This window comes from Meles meles, chromosome 21, assembly GCF_922984935.1.
Source record: "Meles meles chromosome 21, mMelMel3.1 paternal haplotype, whole genome shotgun sequence".
Taxonomy (NCBI): domain Eukaryota; kingdom Metazoa; phylum Chordata; class Mammalia; order Carnivora; family Mustelidae; genus Meles; species Meles meles.
The window spans coordinates 9,123,648-9,148,578 of NC_060086.1; the positions used below are offsets into that span (position 1 = coordinate 9,123,648).

The window sequence follows — 24,931 nt, forward strand, 5'->3', positions numbered from 1 at the left end:
ACTCAGTATATGTGTCTTTTCATGAGATCTGAAATATGTTCTCTAAACTTTGACATCCAGATGAATATAAAGCTTCCTGATTTCGGTGGGTGAAGTCAGGCACTGTAATAAATTGATTTGACATTAAGATGGTCCTTATCTTTTTGCATTTCATTGAAGACAGATACCACAGAGGACTCTGCCATTAGGAAAAAAAGGCAGAGCTTGGCCATTTAGACTTGAGACCTCCTTTTCATCTCCATTAATCACCTAACCGGTTTCTTTTTGTAGTTCAAGAACGTGCCTATTTGGGGCGCCTGGGTGGCTCAGTGGGTTAAAGCCTCTGTCTTTCTCTCAGGTCATGATCCCAGAGTCTTTAAAAAAAAAAAAAAAGAACGTGCCTATTTATTTATTTATTTTTAAAGATTTTATTTATTTATTTGACAGAGAGAGAGATCACAAGTAGGCAGAGAGGCAGGCAGAGAGAGAGGAGGAAGCAGGCTCCCCGCGGAGCAGAGAGCCCAATGCGGGGCTCGATCCCAGGACCCTGAGATCACGACCTGAGCCGAAGGCAGCGGCTTAATCCACTGAGCCACCCAGGCGCCCCTTATTTAATTAATTTATTTATATTTTACTTATTTAAGGGAGAGCAACAGAGGTGGTGACAGAGATAGAGAGAGAGTGTGTGTGCACAAGCAGGGGGAGCAGCAGCTTGAGGGAAAAACAGACTCCCCGGCTGACCAGGGAGCCATACATGGGGCTCGATACCAGGATCCCTGGGACCATGACCTGAGCCGAAGACAAGATATTTAACTGACTGAGCCATCCGGGTGCCCCCGAACCGTGCCAATTTAAAGCAACATAGACCAAGATATTATACAGCCTAACACCTGAATAAACAAAAATATTTTAGGTCTACATGATTTTTTGGTAATTCTCTTTTTCATTTTGTATGGGAGACGCACAGTTCTGATTTCAGTTTCCTTTCTCAAAGAGGGCGCTGAACAGATTTACCTTCCCCAGTGTCTTCGGCAACAGGGGAGCTACAACATCTTTCCCAGCTTTACAGTTGGGGGAGATCACCTGGCCAGGGTCACAAGCTGGAACATAAGGAACCCTCGGTGACCACTCCAATCTTTTTCTTTTATTATTATTATTATTTTATTTGAGAGGATGAGAGAAATCACAAGTAGGCAGAGAGAAAGGAGGAAGCAGGCTTCCCGCTGAGCAGAGAGCCCAATGAGGGGCTCGATTCCAGGACCCCGAGATCATGACCTGAGCCAGAGGCAGAGGCTCAACCCACTGAGCCACCCAGGCGCCCCTGATCACTCCAATCTTGTACCCTGGAGTACAGCGTGTGCTCCTTGCCACCTACTAGTGGGTGCTACTCTCCAATCAAACACACTTTTATGGTGGCATTCAAAGCCCTCAGCTGAATTTCCACTTCCCTTCTCATCCAGCTAGCAATCCACTTACTCTTCTCCCATCAGCTGGATTGTGGCTACTGTAAAGCAGACCCCTGCTTTTCCTACACGTACCCAAATGCCTTCTGTCAGGCCCCCATCGTCCCCTACAGACATCATTCCGCAGAGGTCTCCCCACTTCCCCTATACCATTTCTCCACCAAAATTTGCAATCTGGCATTTGCTAATTAACAACTGAAACATGCTAAAACCTTACTCATTCAGAGATTAAGTAGGCTGCTTGGGAACTTGAATCGCCCAGGACACAATCTAGAAAAGTTAAAAAACAAACAAAAAGCAGCAACAAGTATTTGAGTAACAAAAAACTGTCGGACATTTATGAACTTTAGGTGAAGAATTCTCACCCAAGCCTGGACTCTATTGATACATTTTTTTTCTATTGATACATTTTTATACAGTGTTAACGATCTAATACTGTCCACCCTGCTGGAACCAGAAGCCCCTGTCAGCTAACATTTGTGGAGCACTTGCCCTGTGCCAAGCACTATGTTAAATGTTTTACCATACATGCAAGAGACGGAAGAGATTATTTTCAAGGCCACAGGCAGTAATGAATGAAACCCGCACGGGAACCCTTGCTTTAAACAATTGCCATCTTCCAGCCACCCAGCAAGCAGTGAGACTGGTAGCATTAAGATAGAAATCCTGACTGCAGGAATGTGAATGGAACTGGAAAAACAAAACAAAACAAAACAAAACAAACAAACAAAACACCGGACACTAAAACTGCAAGTGCCTAGAAGCCTGGGGAACACTGGGTGCAGGAACAAAGGGCCCTCTGGTAGCTCCTGAGGTCTCCGCTCCAATGTGGCACAACCCAAGGGACTCAAGTTCCCAGTCTGACTTTACCTTTCCCTGTCCTGAGAAGGATTACATTGTGTTTGCTAATAGCTGTTTTAGGAAGCTGGAAAGTGAGGTATACATTCTGGAATAACTATCCCCCACCCTCACCACGCAAAAAAAAAGGTGAAAATACACAGAGGAAAAAAAAAAAAGCTTTCATCCTAAAAAGTTTAGGGATTTGAAAAAGTCTTTCTTGAAACGCCCCTTTTTAAACAAAGAAGGTGCCAATCTACTTACATTTGCATAATAATTTATCTCTTTTAACAGCCTTTCATATTCACCTATTTTAATTCAGCACTTAGGGGAGGGAGAGGAGTGGAGATGGGGGGTGGGGTGGGGCGGAGAACAGCATTAACACCTGAGTGTATCCCCCCGGGGTCTAGAAGTTAGTCGGTGGCGGAGCCAGACGGAATGGGTCTCACCAGCCAGGGCTGCCTCGGACAGTTTCCAAATCATTAGTTCCTCACTTATTTCACATATCCCAGGACGTCTGATGAACGCACCTCTGGATTATGTTATCTCCTTCAACCCAGGCGGGCTTCCTGGAGGAAGCCGACTGACAAGGCAAGCCCTGCAATGCCACCTGAGGCGGCCTCCGTCGCGACGGTCGCGCGTCACGTGCCGCGAAAGAGACGGGGGGCAGCCGGGGGGGGGGACCCCCTCCCGACCCCCCGGCCAGCTGCAGGCCCTGCGTCACGTGACGAGCCAGGCCTCAGGTCACCTGCCGGCGGGGGCGGGGGGGCGGTGGGCGTCCGGGCTCCCCACTGGGCAGGCGGGGCGGGCGCGAGGCCGTGCGGGTCGCTGGGGACCGGAGCGGCGGAGGGGGCGGCCGCGGCGGCCGCGGCAGCAGCAGCGGCGGCGGAGGGGGCGGCCCCGCGGCCGCGTCACGTGGTGCGAGGCGGGCAGCCATCTTGCTACAAACACAAACAGAGAGGAGCGGCCGCCGCGGGAGCGCCAGCGCCCCCTCCCCCGCCGCCGCTGCCGCTGCCGTCGCCGCCGCCGCCCCCTGGCCCGCCGCGCGCGCCGCCAACGCCCCGGCACCGGAGCCTCGCGCCGCCCGCCGCGGTAAGCGCTCGGCGGCCCTGCGGACCCCGGCCCGCCGCCGGGCCCGGGGCAGGCCCGCCCCCGACGCCGAGGCGGCCGCGCGGAGCCTGCGAGAGTCAGAGCGAGAGCGCGGGCCGCCGGCACGGACCCTCCCGCGTCTCTGCCCAGGCCGCCGCCGCCGCCACTGCCGCCGCCCGGTGCGTCCGCCCTCCCGCCGGCCCCTCCCCGGCGCGGCCCCGAGGGAGGCCGGCCTCCTCCGGGTGGGCGGCCGCCGTCGCCCCTCGCCCCTCGCCCCGCGCACCTGGCGCCCCCTCCCTGAAGGGCACGCTGTCCTCCCGGGCGGCCCGCCTCCTTCCCACCCCCGCGCTCCTAACGGTCGCCCTCCGGCCCCTCGGCAGCCCTGCCCGGCCCCCTCCCGTCCACCCGCATCCTCCGCCCGGCCCGCCCGGGGGCCCCCGACCCTAATGCCCGGCACTCCCGGGAGACTTCCCCAGTGTGCCTCTGGGCTCTTGTCGGAATTAGCTGGGCCCTGCGGCTCTTAAAGTCCAGGCGTTCCATGACTTTGGCCAACGTGGAAGCCTTCCCTCTTCGCCGAAGCACCTCCGCTGAGTCTTCACCTAAATTTCCTTTCGACGGGCGACATTAGTGCTTGGTCATTGGGGTCTCCTTCCTCCTCGTTGCCCGGCCGTTTCTAATACCTTAGTCTTTTCCTGTGTCCAGGCCAGGCTCTTCCCAGCCCAGCGCCTCTGATGCAGCAGCTCCCCGGCCAGGGCCCCTCACACTTTGCCTCCCGCCCCCCCCCCCCCCCCCCCCCGCCCCAAGTTAACTTGAAAGAGACCTTCATCTTGCATTTCTTACCCAGTCATTACAATTCCCAGTAAGCTTCCTGGTCTGGTCTTTCATAGGGCTCCAGCCCTGGGAGATGCTAAGTCAATTGCTGGCCTCTTATTTCCTCCACTCACCCCAGGCTCACTCCCCTCTTGCTTCTTACTGCTGCTTACCCAAAACTCACCCTGCACACCACCTCTCCACTGTCCCTCCCAGCTGACATGCCAGTTGTACCTTGGTGCCCCCCAACCCCTGGTCTCTTCATCCCAAGCCCCATGGCTACCAACAGGCTGGTCCCTTTGCCACTCCTGATGTGGGAGTTTGCCCTCAGGATCCCTCATCTGTACTTTTCCCCGTGCAGTCCCAGGCCACCAATCCCTCGCCCAGCTCCAGTTTTATTTCCTAGTTGTGTAGGTCTCCTGTGTAATTGGGAAGGTCTGAAACCAATCTGGGCTTGGCGTTGCTGCCATGGCCTGGGGACCAGAGCCCCTAAGGGTCCCATATGGTGATTACAGTTGAGTGAGTTGTGTTCCTAGACCTCTGGCCTGCCTTTTTTTAGCCAGTGGACAAGTTAGTTTTGTGATCTGATGAATCCAGGGACCCCAGTGTGCCCTTGTCTGTGGTCGGAGTTAGGAATAGAAAAAGGAGCCCCACTTCGGAACAGAGAAAGGGAGGAGAGGTTGCTATGTGAAAGATTTTAAAAATTCAGAGGAGAAATTTAAAGTGGCTTAAAACTATCCCTTCTCCAGTCTCGAATAGAGTGTCTAGGAACATGGGGTCCCCTGTGGGGGCAGCTGCATCCTCCCTCCCTTGTTTTCCCTGGCTGGGTCCCAAGACTGGGCAAGTGGGCAGAAGGGATCAAGTGAGGTAAAGTGTGAAAGCGCTTTGAAAACTTAACCGGTGGACATGCCAATGGGTGTTATTTCTCGTGATGGCTCAGAGAAGTGGAGAGCTGTGCTAACTGACCCGGTGGGGTGGGTACACGGTTGTACCCCTTCCTAAGCCTCCGAGTTATCCTACCATGCGTGGAGACTCTTTCTATCCTGAGAAAGGGCGGAGTCATCTCCCAACAGGCTCAGAACTGGGCGGTTTGCTGGTTGCTCAGATGTTGGGGAATTTGGACTCCTGTTAATACTGGTACCTCTTTGTGCCAAGGCACATTGCTCTGGAATGGGGCTAATTTTAGGGGCGATGGAATGAGGAAATAATGTTAACTTAGCACGTCCTAGGACTGCCTATTCTTTGCATCTTTTTCTTCGGAGAGTTCTGAACCCCAGAGAACCGGCTTCCCTCCGGTTCTGCCAGCCTGTTGTGAGCACCCTGGACCAGTATGTGTCCTCTCCTCTCAACTCCAGCAGGGGGCAGCCTTTTAATAGCAATAATTCCAATACCAGGAGAAGGAGCTTTTGCAGAGGCATACTGAGGCCTGAGAAAGAAGTCAGGGCAGGCAGGGACAGAGGGAGCGCAAGTAGGGAGATGAGGCAGAGAGAAGGTAGGACCACGGGGTGGCAGGTAGGCAGGAAGGAGTCTGTGAGGAGATCCTTAGATGAAGAAGCCAGGAAAGGGTGCTGTGCCCAATGCTGTCTGCTCCCTATCCTGGCTCTTTGTTCCCTGGCAAGGGACCCAAACAGTTGGCTTTGAGAGTTTGTGATAGAGAAACTTAGCAGAACATTTTAAATCTCTTCTTGAGGATTTCCCTCCTGGCAGGATTTCAGATATCTCTCATGGGATAGCATAATTAGGAAACAATTTCCTTGCTTGGTCTTCAGCGGGGAGACTGAACTCGAATCAGTTGCTCTCTTGTCTTCGTTCTTCTCAAACAGCAAGTAGGCTTTACCTGCGCTGGTGATTCGGAGGAAGGGCCCTCAGCCTCGGTAATGTTGCCGTGTTGGGCCAGCTGCTGCCCTGTGTGTTCTGGCCGGTGTGGCAGCGTGCCCGCCTCCGCCCGTTAGACGCCGGTAGCACCTTCCCGCCGTGCCCGCCAAAGCCCCCTGCAGATACTGCCTCGTGTCCCCTGGGGAGCACAGCCCCCCCCCCCCGCCCCTCCATTGAGAACCACTGGCTTGGAGGAAACCTGGAGAAGACGCCCTCGGGTCTGCAGGGCTGGGCACCATGGGGCGGCTTGCGAGCTGCTTGGCCACGCTTCCTGCAGTTTGGGGAGCGGCCGGCGGCCACCAGCTGCTGGGACTTGGTGGCTGGGCTTACCTGGAGACGCGACTTTTTCCTCCAGCTGCCCCACTGCTTTCTCTGCCCTGACTGCCTTTTCCTTGCTTCCGCAGTTGCCCTACTTCTCACACCGGGAGCCACTCCTCCTCGGTCTGCTCTGCTCCTTACAGCGGGGACGGAAAGGCGAAGGCCAGAAGCGGAAGCGTCGAGGAGAGCCGCCTTTGCCACTCCCTGGAAGGGAGGGAGGGTGAGTTGTCCCCTGTCCCCGGAGCAGCCTTCCACCTCTTCTGTCTCCCATCTTCCCCTTGAAGATGATGTGGCTCTTCTGGAATGAGCTGCGGGAAGCTCAGAACAGTCTTTCCTGAGGTTTGTTTGAAGGGTTATGGGGTGTTTTCCTTCGAGTGAGGAGGACTTAGGTATGCAGTAGCTGTTCCCCAATTTTTTTTTCCCTAAACCTTTTTTTAAATGGTGGTTAAATATACTATTTAATTGCGTTTTCAGCCGAGTTTTTGAGCGTCCGGCTCTGTGGGGTTAAGTATGTTCACGTTGTGCAGCTGTCTCCACGGTCCGGCTCTGGAGCGGCTGCGTTTGCCCCCTTCGGGCCGAAACGCAGTACCCGTTTCACTGAACAGCTCCCCGCTCTCCTCACCCCCCAGCCCGGGCCCAGTCCTTCTCTTTGTTTCTAAACTGGATTCTTCAGGAATCGCCCATGAGAGGAGCCCTGTAGTATTTTTCCTTTGTGACTGCGTGGTTTCCTGTCACGTGATGTCCTCAAGGTGGATTCACGGGTCGAATGAGGTAGGGGTGTCAGCATGGGAAGAGCGAACCCCACTCTGTCGTCCCAGGAGGCCCGCCTCCGTCCAGGGAGAGGGAGAGCTTTGCGACAGAGGAGTCTCCTGACGGCCACGCGCGCCGTGGGCTGCTCTGTCACCAGCGCTGGCCACTTGGGACTGCTTTGAAGCAAAGCCCGCGCAGGGGGCGGCCCCCCGTGCCAGATGCTCTCCAGAGCTGCAGTTCCTGCAGGGATTCCGGGACCGGGTCCCACCTCTGTCAGGACATTTTTGCTTCATCTTCCCATGTGCAGCTGTAAGTGAGAGTGGCGAGAATCCGCTCCTCCTTGCTTGCCAGAGTTGTGCGGAGTCGTGGACTTGATGGAAACTGTGGAGGCCCTGGGGTCCAGCCTCTCCACCAGCCAGTGAGGGAAGCCCCCGTGCCGCTCCCCGAGACCTTGCGCACCTGTCCTCGCTTGGAATCGCCAGGGATGAGCCGCCTCCTGAGAGCCGCTCCTTAGAGGGACAGGTCACTGCCACTGCTTCTGTCGACCTCATTTCTGCTTTATGGTAAGGGCAGTCCTTCCTGGTTGTAGCACAAGAGTCTTCCCTTCTAGGGGCGCCTGGGTGGCTCAGGGGGTTGAGCCTCTGCCTTCGGCTCAGGTCATGATCTCAGGGTTCTGGGATCGAGTCCCGCATTGGGCTCTCTATTCAGTGGGGAGCCTGCTTCTCCCTCTCTCTCTGCCTGCCGCTCTGCCTACTTTTGATCGTTCTCTCTATCAAATAAATAAAATATTTAGAAAAAGAAAAAAAAGGAATTTTCCCTTTTTGGTTCTTAGTAGTTATGGTGGGCTCTTCCTGATCCGTGGAAAGGGCCTGGGTGTTGATCCCTGTTGGGTAAACTGGCCTGAGGCGGACACTGGCCAGACTTACCTGCCCTCAGCCTTCCGTGTGTCCTGTCTTTGGCCTTGGAATAGGGCCTCCCTGCCATCACTCCCCTTCTTCCGGCTTTCCCCCCAACATTGACTCCCTGGATTCTAGCCACCAAACAAGCAGCCCTAGTTCTTTGAGAAGGGAAATGGGTTTGCTCCCAGACTTGATTTGTGATTTTTTTTTTCATAACTGATGTTTTTTGTCTTTCGAATATCTGGGCTCTGGTGGGTGTTTGGTTTGCTGGCTTGTTTGTGTTTTGTCTCTGGGTTGAGCGTGCCCGCGTGCCTCTGCCAGCCCTTTCCCGAAGGCCGCGCCGCACTGGGACGGCGCTGAGACCGTGTCTCGCTCAGCTCTGCTGAGGGAGTTGACTACTCTTGAGGCCTAATGTGGGGGACAGAGGAGGAGCTGGGGCTGTAGTCCTCTGTGCTGGATAGCTTAAAGCTTTCAGCATCTGTAGATCTCCCCATTAAGCAGGACGGAGGAGGGCCAGAAGCGGTGGGGGGGGGGGGCGCATCTGGCCCATTGGTTTAACCTCAGCTCTGTTTCCTCACCTCTCGGTAAGGATCTTTCCCGGATGTGAAGCTCCCTCCTCGGGCGCCATTGCAGTCAGATCATCATCCTGTAGCTTGGGGACCTTGGTTCATTCCAGCATTGGCTCCTGCCTGAAGAGAGCCCAGTCCCGGCCCTACCTGCTTCCTGGGGGCAAGGCTGCCAAGTGAGTCCGGGGCGGAGGGCGGCGACCTCTGAAGGCTGCCGAAGCCGGAAGGGGCTCTAGCTGCCGTCGCCCCTCCTCTCTGCCAGGGCTTCCCTCCTCGTGACAGTTCGCTTAACTCATGGTGTGTGGCACGAGGCTGGCTTAGGTGAGTCCTTTCAGAGTCCGCGTGGGAGTCTACAGTGAATTCTGTCGTGGTGCTCCGCGTGTGCGGTCTCTCAGGCCGAGCGTCCCTGCGCCTCCGCAGGTGTTTGGAGCGTGAACGTGCCAGGTCCCCGCCGCTCCCTTCAGCCCCTCTGACCTCGAGGACACGCCCACCTCCATAATGGCAGCAGAGACCCTCAATTTTGGGCCTGAGTGGTGAGTTCAGCGTGCTCTGGGTGGCCTTGGAGAAGCCAGAAAAAATAGGGTTGCCCAGAGTCCTGTCTCTTTGCTTCCCTGTGTCCCTTTCCTAGGTTGAGAGCCCTTTCCAGTGGTGGCAGCGTGGCCTCCCCGCCCCCCTCCCCCGCCATGCCCAAGTACAAGCTGGCTGACTACCGCTACGGGCGAGAGGAGATGCTGGCGCTCTACGTCGAGGAGAACAAGGTGTGCGGAGACAGGTGTGGGGGGCGTGTGGCCCAGTTGCCTGTTTGGTCTGAGCCGGTGGAGAGGGTCTGGGAGCGGGTGGGATCCCAGCTCTCCTGCCCCGACTGACAGGTGCCCGATGAGCTGCAGGACAGGGAGTTTGCTGCTGTGCTTCAGGAGGAGCCGCTGCAGCCGCTGGCGCTGGAGCCGCTGACCGAGGAGGAGCAGGTGGGGCAGGGCCGGGGCGGGGCTGGGCAGGGCTGGGCAGGGCGCTGGGTCGTCCCCTGCAGAGGGGCTGAAGCTGGGGAGGTAGGTGCTGGGGCATGTGGTTCTGGGCAGGGGTGAGGGGGGCAGGTGTCTGGGTCCTCACTCCCACGCCTGGCTCCCTCCTCAGAGAAACTTCTCCCTGTCAGTGAACAGTGTGGCTGTGCTGAGGCTGATGGGGAAAGGGGCCGGCCCCCCCCTAGGTGGCACCTCCCGTGGCAGGGGCAGCACTCGGAGCCGAGGTAGAGGGGGTGACGGTATGTTCTGGGGGTGGGCCTGGGGGGGGGCAGCCTGTGGTTGTGAGGGTGCAGAGAGGTAGTCGGGCAGGTTTCCCACGTGTATCTCGTCTTTTCTCCAGGCCGAGGCCGTGGTGACAGTTGCTTTTACCAAAGAAGCATCGAAGAAGGCGATGGGGCCTTCGGCCGGAACCCCCGGGAGATCCAGCGTAGCCAGAGTTGGGATGACAGGTGCCGGCAGCAGGGCGGCGGAGCTGAGTGAAGCCCTGTGGCTCGGGTCTCTGGCGTTAGAGGGCAGCAGGAGAGCCTCCAAACAAGCCCTGGTCACAGAGTTTCTTCTTTGCCTCGGACTGGCTCCCTGCGGCCCTTTCGTCTTACTTCTGATTCTCTTAGTACCTGTTTCTCCTGTGACCTTTTCCTGCGCTCCCTCCCAAGCCTGACATTTCTCTAGGACACCCCCCACACACACACTGTCCCTCTTCCCACCCCTCTCAGGCAGAAGGGACAGAGGGTTCAGAGGTGCTGCATGTGGGAGGGTGGGGTGGAGTCTGTTCTCTTCTGACCAGCACCTTTTCCTTCTGCAGAGGCGAGAGAAGGTTTGAGAAGTCGGCCAGGAGGGATGGAGGTATGGAGAGTGGCGATGGCCTGGTCCTGAAGGTCCTTGAGAGGTGTGGGGGGGGCACGTAAGTGGGTGGTGTCAGCAGGGGGGTGTTTTCCTGAGGAAGGTGTAGGGGACAGGAGGGCCTGGAGCAGGGCTCCTCCAGGGACTGTGGCTGCCGTTCTACTGACTGTGTCTTCCCCCACCCCCAAGCACGATCCGGGTTTGAGGAGGGAGGGGCTGGCCCGAGGAAGGAACATGCCCGCTCGGATAGCGAGAACTGGCGTTCTCTTCGAGAGGAGCAAGAGGAAGAGGAGGAGGGCAGTTGGAGACTCGGGGCAGGACCCCGGCGAGAGGGCGACCGCTGGCGCTCAGCCAGCCCTGGTGAGGTTGGGGCCGGATGTGTGTCGTGGGGTTAGAGGGTGACAGACTTCATGTAAGGGTGGGCTCCCACGGCCGGGTGGAGGGAACAGAAAGCTTTCTGGAGTGGGGTGGGTGGGAGAGCAGGCCTGGAGAATGCCGGTTGTTCCCGGCGTGGAGGGATACTGGTGGGCGGCTTGACCGGGATACTGACTCTCCTTCTCTATCTTTTCCTGCCCAGATGGTGGCCCCCGCTCTGCTGGCTGGCGGGAACATGGGGACCGGCGTCGCAAGTTTGAGTTTGATTTGCGAGGGGACCGAGGAGGGTGTGGTGAAGAGGAAGGGCGGGGTGGGGGAGGCAGCTCTCACCTCCGGAGGTGCCGAGGGCCTGACGGCTTCGAGGAAGACAAGGATGGGCTCCCGGAATGGTGCCTAGATGACGAGGACGAAGAGATGGGCACCTTCGATGCCTCTGGGGCCTTCCTGCCTCTCAAGGTACTGGAGGAAACACAGGGAAGGTCTCCACTGGAGGGTGGTGGGGCCTAGCCCAGTGGGGGCCTCTCACTCCCATCATTCATTCTCTGCCTCTTGCTTCCCCACCGTGTCCCCTGACCTCGTGCAGAAGGGCCCTAAAGAGCCCATTCCTGAGGAGCAGGAGCTTGACTTCCAGGGCCTGGAGGAAGAGGAGGAAGAGCCTCCCGAAGGGCTAGATGAGGGGGGTCCTGAGGCAGGTGAGCCTGCGGGGTGGGGTGGGGAGAAGGGAGAGTGCCTTGAGCCAGGCCAGGTAGGCAGAGGGGCCCTCACCAGGCTCTGCCACCAAGGTGCCTTGGGCAGAGAGCAGGTGTCGCAGGGTGGGGGAGGAATGGAGCAGGGCTGTTCCTGAAAGGCAAGGAGGCAGTTCGCAGTCAGGGGTCATCAAGATGATCTGTGCAAATCCTTCAGAGACTCTGAAGACCAGGGCTTTAGTAGGTGTGGGGGCGGGGCGGGTACAGCCCTGGGCTGTGAGGTGGACACGTCCACAGTGTGTCCCGTGTGGCGAGGCGGAGTTTGTGGTGCTGATTTGCTGGGTGTTAGCGGAGTTGAGCAAAGTTAGGTGGGTGGATTCAAGGCCCGGAGACCTAGGTTTGGGCCACAAATGGGGCAGTTTGTGTCAAGTCATTTTTAAGGCCTTCCGGCTCTTTGGTTTTGAATTCTGGTAATTGCCTGTCTCTTTCAGGAAAGGAGCTGACCCCACTACCTCCTCAGGAGGAGAAGTCCAGTTCCCCCTCCCCACTGCCCACCTTGGGCCCACTCTGGGGAGCTAATGGGGAAGGGGATGAGGCCGCAGACAAGGACCTGCCAGCAGCTGAAGGTAACGGAGCGGGGGGTGGGGGGACAGTCCTCTTCCTTGGGGTAGGACGGAGGTACCTGGGGCATCTTGGGAGGAAGGGGTAGAACCAGAGTCCATTTTTCTGGAGTGAGGGTGCATAGGGAAGCCTCTCATTCTCTTCTCTGGAACCCCCCACCCCAAACCACTTTCTTTGCTTCTAGATGACGTGAGGGGACTGCCGCTAAGTCCTGGGGTAGGCTCACCGTCTGGCCCACCTGGAGATCTGGAGGATGATGAAGGCCTGAAACACCTTCAGCAGGTGTGAGGGACCTCAGAAGGCTCTGGAGATCCTGCCGCATGGGGGACGGAGAGCCATTGTTGCATCTGTCCCTGCCCTGTCCCATGCTTTCCCCATCTGATCCTCCACATTGCAACCTGACCTCCCGACCCCACCCCGATCTTGGCTGCAGCCCCATCCTCATGCTGCCAGGGTTGGGCTGTTGAGCCTTTCCTCTCTCGTCTCCCAGGAGGCGGAGAAGCTGGTGGCCTCCCTGCAGGACAGCTCCCTGGAGGAGGAGCAGTTCACGGCCGCCATGCAGGCCCAGGGCCTGCGCCACTCAGCAGCTGCCACTGCCCTCCCCCTCAGCCATGGTGCGGCCCGGAAGTGGTTCTACAAGGACCCCCAGGGGGAGATCCAAGGTGCCCGTGAGGAGTAGGAACCATGCAGGAGGGGCTGCTGGGGGCAGGGGACACCGCCCTTCTCGTTCAGGGCTTCTCTGGCACAGCTTTCTGACCGTCACCTTTCTGACGTCCTTCCCTTGGTCCAGGTCCCTTCACAACACAGGAGATGGCAGAGTGGTTCCAGGCGGGCTATTTTTCCATGGCGCTGCTTGTGAAGCGGGGCTGCGATGAGGGCTTCCAGCCCCTGGGTGAGGTGATCAAGATGTGGGGTCGTGTGCCCTTTGCCCCAGGACCCTCGCCACCCCCACTGCTGGTAAGCACGGCCCCCTCAGCGAGGAGTGGGGAGGGGAGACGGGAGCCAGGCTGGGGCCGGACAGATGGCAGCAGGGGTGCGGAGTGAGAGAGGTCAGAGCCACAGGAGCGCTCTGGCCCTCACCCAGGGCAACATGGACCAGGAGCGGCTGAAGCAGCAGCAGGAGATGGCGGCGGCGGCCCTGTACCAGCAGCTGCAGCACCAGCAGTTCCTGCAGCTGGTCGGCAGGTACGGGGCACCCAGGAGGCCTTGGCGGCTGGGTCCGGCTGGGCCGGTACAGGCCAGGTGTGGGCCGGGTGGCCTCCGCCCCTGACGCCCGTCCCCGTGTCGGCAGCCGGCAGCTCCCGCAGTGCGCGCTCCGGGAGAAGGCGGCCCTGGGGGACCTGAGCCCGCCGCAGCAGCAGCAGCTCGCGGCGTTCCTGCAGCAGCTCCAAGCTCTCAAACCGCCCAGGTTCGTGGGCCGGGGTCTTGGCGGCCGGAGCGGGGCAGCCCCAAGAGGAACTGGGAGCTCTGAGAATCGCGGCTTTTCTCCTCAGAGGCGGGGACCAGAACCTGCTCCCGACCATGAACAGGTCCTTGTCGGTGCCGGATTCAGGCCCCCTCTGGGACATACATACCTCAGCCTCATCACAGTCAGGTGTGTGGCCTGCTTGTTCCTGCCTCCAGTCCCCGGGTGAGCGGGGCGGGGGGTGGTGGTGACGGATTTCGTGTCTGCTCCCGCCCTGGGGCGGCTGCAGCCCAGCCGAGCCTGAGCCGCCTCCCTCCGCTGCCCTTGCCTCCTGCAGGCGGTGAGGCCAGTCTTTGGGACATACCAATTAACTCTTCGACTCAGGGTCCAATTCTAGAACAACTCCAGCTGCAACACAAAGTGAGTGGGCTTCCTGGGGCTGCGGTCCTCGGGTGGCTGGGGTCGGGCCGAGGCAGGGATGGCCGGGGGCCCCCCAGGTCTGCCGTCTGAGCTCGTTGGCTGTGCCAGTTCCAAGAGCGCAGAGAAGTGGAGCTCAGGGCAAAGCGGGAGGAGGAGGAGCGCAAGCGGCGGGAGGAGAAGCGGCGGCAGCAGCAGCAGCAGGAGGAGCAGAAGCGGCGGCAGGAGGAGGAGGAGCTGTTTCGGCGCAAGCAGGTGCATGCCTGTCTGCGCGTGCCCGTCTGCGCCTGCCCGCACCCGTCTGCGCCCGCCCAGGCCCGGGGCCAGGCCGCCGGCCCTCACCGAGCTGCTCCCGTCCAGGTGCGGCAGCAGGAGCTTCTGCTGAAGCTGCTCCAGCAGCAGCAGGCGGTGGCCGCTGTCCCCGTGCCTCCGGCGCCCAGCTCCCCGCCCCCGCTGTGGGCCGGCCTGGCCAAGCAGGGGCTGTCCATGAAGACGCTGCTCGAGCTGCAGTTGGAGGGCGAGCGGCAGCTACACAAGCAGCCGGCGCCCCGGGAGCCGTCGCGGGCCCAGGCCCCCAACCACCGCGTGGTGAGCAGGCCGGCCCTTCCCCGGCTGAGCAGCGGTTTGGGAGCTGTGGGGAACCCCTTGCATTCAGCTCCCAGGGTGACCCGGGGTAGGGGGGGAGTCGCTTAGCCCCGACTTTTGAACCTGAGCCCTGGTCAGTGTCTGACTCCGAAGCGTTTCTCTTCCGGGCGGCCCTCCCCTCGCCCTACTGGGCCACCTCCGTGAGCCTCCCCGCTTAGTTGTTCTAGCGTGTGCGTCCGGATCGGGGCTGCTCTGATTCTTGCCATCTGTAGCAGCTTGGGGGCCTGGGCTCGGCCCCCCTGAACCAGTGGGTGTCTGAGGCCGGGCCGCTGTGGGGCGGGCCCGACAAGAGCGGGGGCGGCAGCGGCGGCCCGGGGCTCTGGGAGGACACCCTCAAGAGCGGCGGGAGCCTGGCCCGCAGCCTGGGCCTGAAGAACAGCCGGAGCAGCCCATCTCTCAGGTGGGTGCTGACGCCTGCACGCTCCGTCCGGCCTCGGGCCAGGGTGGGAAGGATGGGGCAGGCGTCCGCTCATTTCCTGGCTCTCGTTCCTCCCGGGCCGCGCAGTGACTCGTACAGCCACCTGTCGGGTCGGCCCGTGCGCAAAAAGACGGAGGAGGAAGAGAAGCTGCTGAAGCTGCTGCAGGGCATCCCCAGGCCCCAGGACGGCTTCACCCAGTGGTGCGAGCAGATGCTGCACACGCTGAGCACCACGGGCAGCCTGGACGGTACAGGCCACAGCCCCGGGGGCCGGGTGGGGCGGGGGCTTCCGGGCCTGCGACCAGTGGGCCCTGACAGCCCCCCTCCTGCCCCTCAGTGCCCATGGCTGTAGCGATCCTCAAGGAGGTGGAATCCCCCTACGATGTCCACGATTATATCCGTTCCTGCTTGGGGGACACGCTGGAAGCCAAAGAATTTGCCAAACAGTTCTTAGAGCGGAGGGCCAAGCAGAAAGCCAGCCAGCAGCGGCAGCAGCAGCAGGTGAGGCTTCGCGGGCCCCTGGCGGGTGGGGGGAGGCTTCCCCTCCTCTCCATGCTGACCCAGCCTCCCTCTCTGAGCCTCGCAGGAGGCGTGGCTGAGCAGCGGCTCCCTACAGACAGCCTTTCAGACCAACCACAGCACCAAACTCGGCCCTGGGGAGGGCAGCAAGGCCAAGAGGCGGGCGCTGATGCTGCACTCAGATCCTAGCATCTTGGGTGAGTTTGGGGGTGTGGCCACGAAGGAGGCTTTTTACTCAGCAGGGGCCAGGAGCCTGGGGAGAGCTCAAACCCAGCTTCTCCCCGGCTTCAGGGTACTCCCTGCACGGACCTTCTGGTGAGATCGAGAGCGTGGATGACTACTGACCAGCCCGTCCCACCAGCCCCTGGGCTGTAGGCCAGGGGCGGCAGCAGCGGCGTGGACCCTTGGGTCCCCAGCCTGCAGGCTCCCCAGAGGGAGCGTAGGAGGAAGCAGGGGCAGGGTCCCCAGCACTTGTTACAAACCACACGATGCACCTTAACTCACCCACCACGAGGCACTTTACAGATTGGGGGGAAGGGTTTTTGTTTTTTGTTTGTTTTGTTTTTTTTGTTTTTGTTTTCTCTTGGGAAAAAAAAAAAAAAACATTTTAAACAACCCCGAAGAAAACGTTAGGAGAGACAAGAAAACAAAAATTGTCCAAAACTAGACTCTAAGCACCCCTTCCCCTCTAGGGACAGTGAGGGTGACAGTGGAAGGTCCACAGAGGTTTTTTGGGATTTTTGTTTGGTTTTTGTTTTTTTTTTTTTTTTTAAGAAAAAGAAAAAGAAAAAAAAAAGGTTAGGAGATTGAAAGAAAAAAAACACACTGTTATTTTGGGGCAGTGGGGACACGGGCCCCACGGACCTGTCCTGTCTGGCCCCCAAGGCTGCACTTACCCTCCCTGCCCCGCCCAGGGGGCCACTGGGGTAACTGGAAGCTGGGGTGCCAGCAGTTTGCACAGCGAGGCCCCCTCAGCCCCGCCAGCCGGACCCGCTGTGAACGGCTCCCTTTGTTGCTGTGACTGTGGCAGAGGCGTTCGGGGTCGGGGCCAAAGTCGCCCCTCGGCTTTGCTGCTTAAGGGGAAGAGTTGCACAAATGGGCTGGGCCGCCCCCGCCCTCCGGGCTGCCGTCCCGTGCTGGCTGATGTCCTGTGCTGGCTGATGACGTAGAGGGAAGGGCCAGCCAGTGCCAGCCTCATCTGGCTGTCAGGGTGGTGGAGGCTCCGCTCTGGCCCTGGTGAGGGGCTTCCCCCACTGCTGCCATTTGGGGGGGACGGCCTGGGCGTGAAGCTGAAAGCCTCAGCTCCCTGCCTTGCCACATGAATGTATTCTTCGGGCCACAAGCCGCCGCTGCGCCTTCTGCCTCTACCCTGCGCGAGGTGGGAGTGGAGCAGTGCCTCCGGGAGCTGGAGAGGGGCACCACTTCGGGACTGTTCACCCCGCGAAAGGGGCCGGAGGAGGGCCTAGGAGGCTGAGGGAGTGGGCGGCGCGGGGGCTGTTCGAAGGGAGTTCCCTGCCTGCAGCCAGCAGTGCGGGCTGCGGACCACCCAGCTCTGCTCTGACCCCTCCACTGACCAAATGGGAGAGGAGCGAGCGGCCTCTCCCCTTCCCGCTCCCCCGATGCGTTTTCCATGTTGGGTAAGGTGCGGGGGTCCAGAATGGAAGTGTCGTCTCTCCTGGGTCAGGGGTAGGCTGCCCTTCTGTCGCTCACCAACTTTTGTTCCTAGTCACCTACCTGGGTTCGTGTCCGTTTGTGCTTTTTTTTTTTTTTTTTTTTTTTTTCCAAACAGTTTCTCTTGGGTTTTTCATTTAACTTTTCCCATCGACCTCATTGCTCAGAGCGCAGTATTAGGGCAGGAGTCTGCCACTGCCTCCCCTCCATGAATGTATTTATCCTTCCTGCCCTGGGGAAATGGGGAGTGGCCTGTTTTCTTTCCCCATCCATCCCCAGAGAGACCACATTTTTGTTTTCATTTTTGTTTTTGTTTTGTTTTGCACCAAAGTGGCAACTGGGTCAGTGTTGGGGGTTAAAGCTGGCCTCGGGGGCGGAGGGCCGCCCTCCGCCCGCTTCTCCCTGGTTTCAACAGTGTTAGCGTCCGTGAAAAGACAATATTCTCTCTAAAGCAATAAGGGGGTGATGGGCCAGGGGGAAACGTCTTGCTGCTGCTGGCCCCCCGCTCCCCCCTTCCTCATGCCAGTATTTGGCGGCTAGAGGAGTCGGGGGGGTACTGTTGTGACTGAATGTAACCGCCCCCACCCCTGCCGCAGCCAATGCAGGGGAGGGGGGTGACACTCTTCCCTGTCTCTTCCTTCCCCATCCCCCCAGCTAAAGAGACTTTGAACTTAGGGGGCCCTTGAGCCTGGAGAGGCCTTAACCCTGTGAGGAAGTGTAGGGGGAGCCCTCTCCCACCCCCATCCCCTTCTGAGAGTGGTCAATGTTTACAAGCCCCTGAGCCCCCCAGCCCAGGGACTCCAACCCCATCGTTGTCCTTTCCCACCCGTCTTCCTGGGCCCCAGCTGCTCTCCCACCCTCCCTGGGTTGGGGTGGGTGCAGGGGCTGTTCTGTATCCCCTTGTCTGCCTTGGACCCACAACCTCCCCTACCCCCACCCTGTGTGACTCCCCTCTCTTCTACCTGCCCCTGTAAATACTCCCCTTCCCCCAATAAAACTTGGTGTGTGTTCTCCCCTTCTGCCATGTGTCTTTTCTTGAGGAAGAGGGTCTTTGGGGAACGAGACAAGGCTGGGCACTGGGAACTGAAAGAGCTGTGGCCAGGAACAGCCGGTCAGCCAGCCGGACTCAGGGCTGTGTGTCTTTGGGAGCATGCATGGCCCTGTTCGGTAGAAGATGCTCCTGCCTGACTTTAGCTGAGAACCTGTGGGAATTTCTCTCTGGTCCCGATTTCTAAGGACCCGTGTCCACCCCACCACTGCACCCCTGACACACAACACTGGCTGCCCTGGGAGCAGAGACCTGGAATGAGAAAGACACAAGGGGAGAGACCAGGTACAGAGTTGGAATTGGTTCCTTTATGGAAAAACTGAAAATATAATAAAAATTAAAATAAAACCAGTTTTAAAAAAGCCAACCCCTGGAGTTTCTACCTCCTGCCTCTGGCCCTCCAGAGGGACGAGGCCCCAACCCCAGGGCAGCAAAAAGATGAGGGCTTTCTGCCCCTCCTCTTCCCCCATTCTATCCCCATCTTTATCTCCACAGTGGGGGCCCCCGGGAGGAACCAAACCTGGGTAGGGGAGCAGGGACCCAAGGCCCCGTGGCCCGAGGAGGGAGGCTTGGTGTGTACCCAGCCCCAAAGCTCCCGGCCTGTAGTGTGGGCATGGGCAGGGCCCCTCTTGGCCTGGGCCCAGTGGGGCAGTAGCTGTTAGTTCCAGATCTTGAGGAAGGAGTCCCAGGAGCCCGTGGCCACAGCCATGCCATCATCAGTGACCCCGAGGCAGCTCACACGGTTGTCGTGGCCGGCGAGGACACCTGTGAGGGAGGACCATCAGAACCCAGGCTCCCCAGGCCCAACACCTACCCCACCCCCCGGCACCCAGCACGCACCTGCACGGTCGCCCTTCATGGCGTCCCAGATGTTGCAGTTGAAGTCGTCGTAGCCGGCGAGCAGCAGCCGGCCGCTGCGGGAGAAGGCCACAGAGGTAATGCCGCAGATGATGTTGTCGTGGGAGTACATGAGCAGCTCCTGGTCAGCCCTCAGGTCGAAGAGGCGGCAGGTGGCATCGTCGGAGCCGGTGGTGAAGGCGTAGCCGTTGGGGAAGAACTGCAGGACACGGGACCGGAGCGGGATGAGGGCACAGCAGAGCTCGGAGACTGGCAGACGGGCCAGCCCGGCTCCACCCGGAACTTACCGCCACAGCGTTGATGTCCGACTCGTGGCCGATGAAGGTCTGTCGGCACATGGAATCCCGCACGTCCCACAGCTTGATAGAGGCGTCACAGGCACCAGACACAAAGGTGCGGCCATCGGGGGCCAGTGACAGGGACATCACATCTCCACTGTGCCCAGCAAAACCCACTGTCTGCTGGCCTGTCTCAATGTCCCACAGGGCACTGAAGACATGACGGAAAGAAGGAAGGGATCAGAGAGGGATACAGGGCAACCCCCCGCCCCCCCGCCCCACCGTGCGAGCCCAGCCCTGAGAGAACGTCCGAGCAGGGGGCACACGGAGCCACCGGGTCACAGGAAAGGGAGGCCAAGTGTTCAGAAGACCCCCTGCTCGCTCCGGACACACACTACATACTAAACACCAAGGCAGGGGCACTCCAGGCAGGAAGTATTAGTGAGTCCCGACTTCCTAGCCTGGCAGGGCCTCACCAGGTGGTGTCCCCGGAGCTGGTGATAATTTGGTTGTCATCCAGGAAGCGGCAGCACGACAGGTACCCTGGGGAAAGGGGCTGGTCAGCCGAGGCTCTAAGGGCGGGCAGCACAGCCCCTCCCCCCGCAACAGCGCCCCGGAGCCCTGCCAGGTCCCTCTCACCGGTATGGCCAGGCAGCTCCCGGCTGACCCGGACATTGCCCTCGCGGGTCTTGAGGCTGTAGATGGAGCAGATGTTGTCTAGCCCTCCGCAGGCCACAAAGTTCCCTGAGGGCGCATAGGCACAGGTCATGACCCAGGAGGAGCGCAGAGGGATGGCATGGACCTGGAGAGAAGGGGCAGTGCCCAGGGTCGGAGCCAGCCAGGGCCTGTGGCCCCCCCCACATCTGGCCTCAGGCCCCACCTCTACCTTGTTGGTGGTATAGCTGTCCCAAATGATGAGCTTCCCGTCCTGGGAGGCGCTGACCAGCAGCCTATTGAAAAGTGGTAGGGGAGAGGCAGAGGGGTCAGGGTGGGAAGCTCCCTCTGGAGACAGGACCCCGAGGCCCTCTGCAGCAGCAGCCAGGAACTTCCTGCCAGCTCGCTCCTGCTTCCCACCCCCTGGGGCTGTCTGGGAGTCACTGTCTTCCCAAACACGCTCAGCAGCACACAGGCATCCCGGTCGTCCCGCCAGATCCGCCAGGTTGCAACCCCTGCCCCAGTCGGCCTGCTACAAACTCAGCCCAGGGCAAACACACCCCTCAGCACGCGGCCGGCCACACACACACACACACACACACACGCCTCAGCACACGGCCCCAACCACCAACCCGCACACACACCTTGAGTCTGTCCCCCAGTGCATGGCATAGATTTTTGCCAGGTGCCCACGGAGGGTCCTCCGTGTTCTCATCTGGATTCTTCCCACTGGGTCCAGCCCAGCTGTGATCTGGAGGTAGAGGCAGAAGGTGCTGGGGGGGGGGGGGTCCAGGCGGCATGGCCCACCAAGCAGTGCCCCTCCAACCCTGGCTCCTTCCCTAAACCCCAGGTTCAGCCCTGGATTCATCTCACCTGGGTCAGTGTTGAATCCCCACATGCTTTTCGGGCATCCTATAAGAGATGGCAGAGCCCATCAGAGGCAGAAGAGGGGGAGGAGGAGGCAGGGAAAAGGGTGACAGACGAGTGGAGAGGAGGGGACAGAGACTAGGATAGCCGCACACACAAGAATCCACTCCCCCCCACCCCCCCACCCCCCCACCCCCAGTCCATTTAGGCCACCTGGCCCTGGCGGCTCAGCCTCCCCAGCCCCGCGGTCAGGCCCTCACCCGGATCTGGTTCCGGAGCTGCTCAGCCTCCTGTCTCAGTTGCTCCAGCTCACTCATGGCGCCGGGCCCGTGGGGCGGGGTTGGGGGCGGCTGGGGGCCGCGGGACGGGGGCTGGGGGAGACAGCTCCTCGCCGCTGGCCCGAGGCCTGGGGGATGCAGGGCTGACGTCAGGCCCAAGGCCGCCGGGGAAGGGGGAAAAGGCGGGGTTGAAGAGCGGCCCGGAAGGGGTAAGTGCCGGTGGGGTGGGGGGGAGGGGACAGCAGCGACGGCCGCGGTCCGCCAGGCAGAATCTGGGTCTTTGGCACAGGAGGGATGTTGCCCAGGAAGAGGTGACTTCCCCAATCTTCCTCCCGCCCCCCGGAAACGGAGCGGGAAGTGCAAGAGGAAGCGCAGGGGAAACCCCTCCCTCCGACAGCAGCCCGGGCGGGACACCCGCGGCAGGAACTGAAGGGGGGGACGAAGGCGGGGGGAGGGGAGGGGGCGGGGAGAGTCCCTTGGAAAACAGACCTGGCGTCCGCCTGGGCCCGCACAGGCACCACCCTCCTAGCACCTAATTTTAAAAGGGGCGGTGCCTCTTTAAATTCACCCCCACACGCCGCACACCCTCCACACACACCCCCAGCTTCGACTGGGGTGGGGGAGAGACCAGAGGGGGAAGCTGGGCTGTTCGTGGGGTTGCCTAGGCAACCGTCACCCGGACTGAGAGCACCTCATTGGTGAAGTGCCCCCACCCTAGCCCTGTTGCCAAGGCAACCGCATCCACGGCAGAGACCTGTAGGGTGGGTGACCCCACCCCCGGCCCCATCGCCCCCGCCCGACCCAGCCTCCCGCCCCAACCCAGAACCAGCCAGGGTGGCTGTTTACAGGATTTGGGAAAGCCGATTGGCACTAATAGGTTCGGGACGGCTCACCCCGGATAATCCCTGGGCCGGCTGCGCCCCATTAGCCGCCCCTGGCGGGCGGAGGGAAGGGTGGCGGGGAAGGCAGCCCCAAGCCGCTGCTCCCTCCAGCGCGAGGCTGCCCGTCCCAGCGCGCCCGCAGAAAACCCGTGGGAGCCGCTCTCGAGTAATTAGTGCTCCGAGGCGCGGTCCCCAGCCCCGAGGCGCGGAGCTGCTCTCTCCCAGACGCGAGCCGGCGGGCGGGCTGGCGGCCCCAAGCGGCCCGGCCCTGCGCCCTCAGCACCCCAGGAGCCCAGCCTCCGGGCTCCGCGTCGGGGCCCCAGGGGCCCGGCCGGCTCCGCTCCAGGGCTCGGAGTCCTGCCCCCTTCTCCGGACACCTGTGTGATCTGGCCGTGCACACTGCACTCTGTCGACCCAGACGTCCCCCACCCAGCTCCCACTTCCCCCAGGCCCTGGGCGTTCCTCTTCCCCACTGACATTTCCCCTCTGCCAGTTCAGCTTTCTACACTAGCGCCAGGGGATGCCCCTCCAAAAAAGCGGGGAGCCTGTTGCGGTGGGGGACAAAGTCTCCCAATCCGCGTCCTTAGCTCCGGACAAAGCCCCTTCCTTCCAGCCGCCAGCAGCACAGGCCGAGCGGCACCGCCAGAGGCCAGGGGCAGAAGGAAACAGGCCGGGAGGAAGCAGCTGGGGGCGGGGGCGACGCTTCCAGCCCTCAGTCCCCATCACCCTCCAAGGCCCCCTCGGGCGGCCCCCGGAATCTGGGCATACAGCAGCCGGGGCCCCAAGGAAAAATGGGGGTGCCACCGCCTCCGCAGGTCTGGCTGGCCGAAGGGGAGGGGACATGGGAGGGTCCCGGATCTGGCAGCTGGAAGGCGCGGGCCGGTGCCTCGCTGCGAAGCGCAGTGGGCCTGGCCCTCCGGCCCCCACGACCTCCATTTTGCCCAAAAGAAAGCTAGACGTGGGATGAGGGCGTCCGGGAGCTGGGTTTGGGGTTAGAGCTAGGAGAGGGAACAGGGGGCCGAGGTCTCCGGTCTAGGGTAGCGCGGCCAGAAAACACGTACAGAACCCAGATCGAGGGGAGGGTGGAGGCTAAAGGAAGGGTGGCCTCGCGACCTTGCCTGCCTCTCCGAGGATTCTGGAGTTTTGCAAGGCGAACGCCGGCATGGGTGCAAAATGGGAGGACACGAGGGGTGCTACCCAGGGGCAAACGGGAGGGTGGTGATGGGGGAGAAGGGGGCGGGACGGGGCCTAGAGGAAGCCCGGAATTCGGCCCCCCAACTTCTCAGGGAGCTAGAGGCAGGAGAGGCTGGGATGGGGTCTGGGGTGAGGCGAGATGCCCCTGACGGTGGGGGGAGCGCGCGCATTGTTGGGGATGAGGGTCCCCCCAGTTCCCCTTCCGGGTTTGGGAGCGACGGAGCCCGAGGAAGGGAGGGGAGGTCTGGGGTGCTACGTCCGCTCCCAAGAGGCTAGACCGGGGCGACAGAAGGAAGAGAGGTTCCCCCACGGGAATTTGGGGCTGGGGGAGAGGAGGACTTCTTTTGTCAGCGGAAGTACCTGTGGCGGTGGGATTCTGCGAAGGGTCGCTCGAGGAGCGCGGGAGGTCCTGTCTTCCTCCGCGGCGGAGGCGGCAGCGGCGGCGACGCGGATGGATTTCCTCAGTCACCCCAACTCAACCGTCCAGCGCTGCTCTCCCCAGAGCGGAGGGATCCCGCCCGCCAGTGACGCGGCCGTCGCCGCCGCGCCCAGGGCCCGGCTGGGCGAGACCAACTCCTTAGTTGGGGGGAGGCCGGAAGGCAAAAGACCCCTTAAGGGTCTTTTAAGGATCGACTCCGTCACAACAAAGATACTACACCAAACTACTTGGACGCAAAAAGGACCAAAACGAATGCTTTGCTTCCCGAAAAGGAGCAAGACACCCCCCCCGGGACTGACGGAAGTGGTACCGACATGGGGGTGGGGGGGGGAAAAAAAACTGCTCGCTGGTCACGTGACCCACCCTCCCGGACTGGGCGGCTCCAGACCGGGCCGGGGAGCTTGACGCCCCAGTTCTTGGTTCGCCACGCCCCTCCCCAGTGAGACCACGCCCCTCTACGGGCTGGGACCGAGCTGGTGAGATCCCGACCCGCTCCGCACTGGGCCCGCGGCCCTGACGCGGCAGAGGGAGAGAGCTGCTCTTCTGAAAGTCCCCGACGAGTGGTGCGGGCCCCTGAACCTGGGAATGGTGAGAAGAGTCGTGCCCGGGAAGTCCCCCAGCGTGGGCTTTTGTAGAACTCTACTGGAGCGCGTGACCCTGTAACAATACCTCATATTTACTGAGTTCCATACTTATTTAATCCTCACGACGGTGCTGTGAATTTCAGGACTAGCATTGTCCCCATTTTATAGTAGTGGAAACAGGTTCCTAGGACTGCAGAGTCGAGATAGGAACCAAGGTAGCTTTAGCGACTTAATAGTGCAGTTATTAATACTGGCCTCTTGAGGAACGCTCTCGTGGACCCTCCCTGGAAAGGACTGAGAATGTAAGCACAGGCCTTAGTTTCCACATCTGTAAAATGAGTCTGTCCTGCGAGTCACGTTCGGTTGTTAGGAGATTCTGACGTTGTGAAAATGCTTTAGAAGGTTCAAGTCAAATGACCAGACTTCACTGAGCCCTCATCCGATTTAAAAGTGAAAGTATCAAAGCAGACAACTTTTTGTAGACTCAGCTCAGGCATTACAAAAGCTTAAAGGCATTACAAAAAGCTTTCAAAGCGCGGTTTTGTTTTGGTTTGGGTTTTTTTTTTTAAGATTTTATTTATTTATTAGACAGAGATCACGAGTGGGCAGAGAGGCAGGCAGAGAGAGAGGAGGAAGCAGACTCCCTGC

The 24,931-nt window shown here is 60.2% G+C and overlaps 2 protein-coding genes across 5 annotated transcripts; one reads left to right on the plus strand and one right to left on the minus strand.

Moving 5' to 3' along the window:
• The first annotated feature begins 3,288 nt into the window (after positions 1-3,288).
• GIGYF1 (GRB10 interacting GYF protein 1) lies at positions 3,289-18,213 on the plus strand. Of its 4 annotated transcripts, none has more exons than XM_045993495.1 (27): positions 3,290-3,371; positions 6,458-6,591; positions 7,429-7,684; positions 8,610-9,119; positions 9,215-9,344; positions 9,456-9,551; positions 9,718-9,844; positions 9,946-10,054; positions 10,408-10,448; positions 10,635-10,805; positions 11,023-11,276; positions 11,404-11,512; positions 11,998-12,132; positions 12,312-12,409; positions 12,618-12,789; positions 12,918-13,084; positions 13,212-13,312; positions 13,419-13,535; positions 13,621-13,721; positions 13,870-13,952; positions 14,061-14,204; positions 14,310-14,537; positions 14,807-14,994; positions 15,100-15,260; positions 15,350-15,513; positions 15,599-15,728; positions 15,823-18,213. In XM_045993495.1, the coding sequence occupies exons 4-27, from the start codon at positions 9,085-9,087 to the stop codon at positions 15,873-15,875; spliced, it is 3,114 nt and encodes a 1,037-aa protein (XP_045849451.1). In that variant the 5' UTR covers positions 3,290-3,371; positions 6,458-6,591; positions 7,429-7,684; positions 8,610-9,084; the 3' UTR covers positions 15,876-18,213. The 4 variants fall into 4 exon arrangements, with proteins under 4 accessions (XP_045849449.1, XP_045849450.1, XP_045849451.1 ...); XM_045993496.1 differs by having other exon boundaries at positions 9,718-9,829; XM_045993493.1 differs by having other exon boundaries at positions 3,289-3,371; positions 15,599-18,213.
• A 323-nt stretch (positions 18,214-18,536) lies between these two features.
• Positions 18,537-23,777, minus strand: GNB2 (G protein subunit beta 2). The gene is made up of 10 exons (XM_045994269.1): positions 23,621-23,777; positions 21,168-21,313; positions 20,914-20,952; positions 20,685-20,791; positions 20,273-20,336; positions 20,026-20,188; positions 19,863-19,929; positions 19,396-19,597; positions 19,091-19,307; positions 18,537-19,015 (listed from the first exon to the last, which is right to left on the minus strand). Exons 2-10 carry the CDS (start codon positions 21,222-21,224, stop codon positions 18,909-18,911), a joined length of 1,023 nt encoding a protein of 340 aa, XP_045850225.1. The 5' UTR covers positions 21,225-21,313; positions 23,621-23,777; the 3' UTR covers positions 18,537-18,908.
• Positions 23,778-24,931: the final 1,154 nt, after the last annotated feature.

Bases quoted from the DNA above. Each gene is read 5' to 3' on its own strand.
- GNB2 (XM_045994269.1), bottom strand. From the start codon at position 21,224: ATGAGTGAGCTGGAGCAACTGAGACAGGAGGCTGAGCAGCTCCGGAAC. The intron at 20,953-21,167 runs GTGAGGGCCTGA...CATCTCTTATAG, and splicing joins AGCTCCGGAACCAGATCCGG to GATGCCCGAAAAGCATGTGG. The intron at 20,337-20,684 runs GTGTGTGTGCGG...ACTTTTCAATAG, and splicing joins CACTGGGGGACAGACTCAAG to GCTGCTGGTCAGCGCCTCCC.
- GIGYF1 (XM_045993493.1), top strand. From the start codon at position 9,085: ATGGCAGCAGAGACCCTCAATTTTGGGCCTGAGTG. The intron at 11,513-11,997 runs GTGAGCCTGCGG...TGTCTCTTTCAG, and splicing joins TGAGGGGGGTCCTGAGGCAG to GAAAGGAGCTGACCCCACTA. The intron at 14,205-14,309 runs GTGCATGCCTGT...GCTCCCGTCCAG, and splicing joins AGCTGTTTCGGCGCAAGCAG to GTGCGGCAGCAGGAGCTTCT.